Raw genomic sequence first — 2,421 nt, forward strand, 5'->3', positions numbered from 1 at the left:
TATATATATATATATATATATATATATATATATATATATATGAGAGAGAGAGAGAGGGGGGAGTTATCATCCTTAGTCTCTGTTTTTTGATCTTAAACAACCCTGAGGATGTTTTTGTCTAGTTACATGGGTAACCCCAATTAAGGGTTATATTTCAAAAACTCCCTATATATTACATATGTGTGACCCTGCTCTCTCTCCTAAGACACCCTCACCCATTCATAGTGTTAGAGATACAGGTATTTTTTTTTTATATAAATATACAAAGTTCATAAAGGTTAGCGGCTTATTAATTTTTTAAAATTAATATCATTCAATTGGTTTCTGCCGTTAGACTGCGGTCATGCTGCAGCACTACTTTCTGAAGACAGTGAATAGTAGGAAGAAAACGTAAATAATAGAAGGAAACCGCCAGTGTTACTCATACTCAGAGATAAACAAAGAACCATTTGTCATCGTTTTAAACTGCAGAAGTACAAATGCTTTAAATAATATGTAAATACTAGTTTTAAAATCCTTTAAAATAGAAAAAGTTTATGTACTTCGAGTTCTACACTTTTTTGCAACGAATTATTTCACGTTTACTCGAAATTTTAAAATTCCTATATCGTAAACGATATATATATATATATTGTTGTATTTGGGGATGGTCATGTTGCCTACACACACACACAATATATATATATATATATATATACATATATATGTATGTATGTATATTCAGAAGATAAATACATATGTCCAACGATATACTTTATATACTCCATGTAAAAGTAAATTTATCAATATATATACAGAAATAACGGTAAATCTATATGCTTGTACATGTGTTTATCTTCTAAATAAGTTTTTGCATATGTGTATTATATATATATACACACAAAAGCATCTGGATGTGTTGTTTAGCGTAAGAACCCTGATAGATCAATCTGAAGATTGAAGCGGTTCCAACCATCTCATTTAATTTTTATATCCAACATAACGTTACCTCATGTATATTTCCCAGCACCTATCCCCACCCACTTCCCCGAGCCCGCCACATAATCAATAAGGTGTCATTAGAGAGTAAGCTGCTATCTCCAGCAGATCGAGGGACCGCATTAAAAAAACAAAACAAAACAAAAAACCCAAACTCTACCTTGATTTGTATACTTGTGTGTGAATGCGTTTGTGGATAATATACACAAAGAAACGAATATTTTAAAAAGAAAATAAATAAGTACAGGATAATAAATCGAGCCAAGTAGTACTTAAATATATAGTTTTGTAAACCCGTCTCAGTTACTTTTATCAATGGTAAAACCAAATACCTGTTGATGTATAGGAGAGATCGAGAGAAAGATAGAAGAGGAAAGAATGCATGGAAGAGAAATAGAAGCAGCATGAAAAGAAGAGGCGATGTTAGCCACAGAAATAACAAGCGATAATTGTTGTTTGTAACTTCTGAATTAGTTCGGGTAGCCAAAACGAGGAAAATCCTTCAATTATAAATCTAATTCTGGAAATGTTCCCGATTATTTCACTTTAAAAGATACTAGTGATTGTAATTAACGTTTTGGTATTAATAATAACAGTTTGTAGATCGTTAAGTTATATATTAAGTTTGTTATACGTCCAGGTAATTAACAACCAACAGGTAGGTTAATTGTGATGGAGGGGGAAGAATGATACTGACTTCGTTTCATTGTGAAAAAAGAAAAGCAAGATAATAATTATAAACGTGGTAATTTTTACCTGTGTATCTGGAACTGATTGAGATTTTCTCAATCTAGGTTTGTTCTGGTTATTTCCCATTTTCTATTGGAATTCAAATAAACAAGGCGCCACGCCATTATGAAAGTTTCTCATCGTCAAAGGTAAAGCAAACCATCACAATAGGCCTGAAGGTGTAGTTAAAATTAAGAATAGCGAAACGAATTAACGAAACGAAACGAAACATCGTTGTCGCATTGTTGATGTAGTATTATTAAGAGTTTTAAATGGAGAGAAATATTTTAAAATGAAACATTGGAAAAAAATAAGAAAAGAAGATACACATACCAGCCATATAAATTTAAGAATATTGATAAAAATAATTAATTCATAAATAAACACACATATACACTTACAAATATTAACACACAAAAGAATACACAATCCCACAACTATCTACAGAATGTATGACATGTTTACAGAAGAAGTGGGTTCGAGACTCCTAAGCAGCCTTCGTCTTTACCTCCCTCTTTATTTGCCTCTTCCCCCCACCCTTTATCTCTCTTTCGTTCTGTCTTTATTCATTTCTTTCCTTCTTTTCTTTCTTCCCTCTGTTGAACTTCAGGACAGACGGCTATATCGTATGGCCTTAACCTTTAGACACCGCACTGACCTTCACCTTTAGACATTGATCGTAGACAGCCACTTCTGCGTCCCTTTCCACCCCCA

At 32.6% G+C, this 2,421-nt stretch overlaps 1 protein-coding gene across 1 annotated transcript in view; it reads right to left on the reverse strand.

Annotated features, from left to right (window-relative positions):
• Positions 1 to 1,955, reverse strand: part of LOC106868376 (ribosomal protein S6 kinase-related protein) — a 23,943-nt gene extending 21,988 nt beyond the window's left edge. Inside the window, exon 1 of the mRNA XM_014913601.2 lies at positions 1,735 to 1,955. Within this exon, the coding sequence (XP_014769087.1) occupies positions 1,735 to 1,794 (60 nt within the window). The 5' untranslated portion in view covers positions 1,795 to 1,955. The remainder of the gene's footprint in view (positions 1 to 1,734) is intronic.
• Between the last annotated feature and the right edge of the window lie 466 nt (positions 1,956 to 2,421).

This window comes from Octopus bimaculoides, chromosome 26, assembly GCF_001194135.2.
Source record: "Octopus bimaculoides isolate UCB-OBI-ISO-001 chromosome 26, ASM119413v2, whole genome shotgun sequence".
Classification (NCBI taxonomy): domain Eukaryota; kingdom Metazoa; phylum Mollusca; class Cephalopoda; order Octopoda; family Octopodidae; genus Octopus; species Octopus bimaculoides.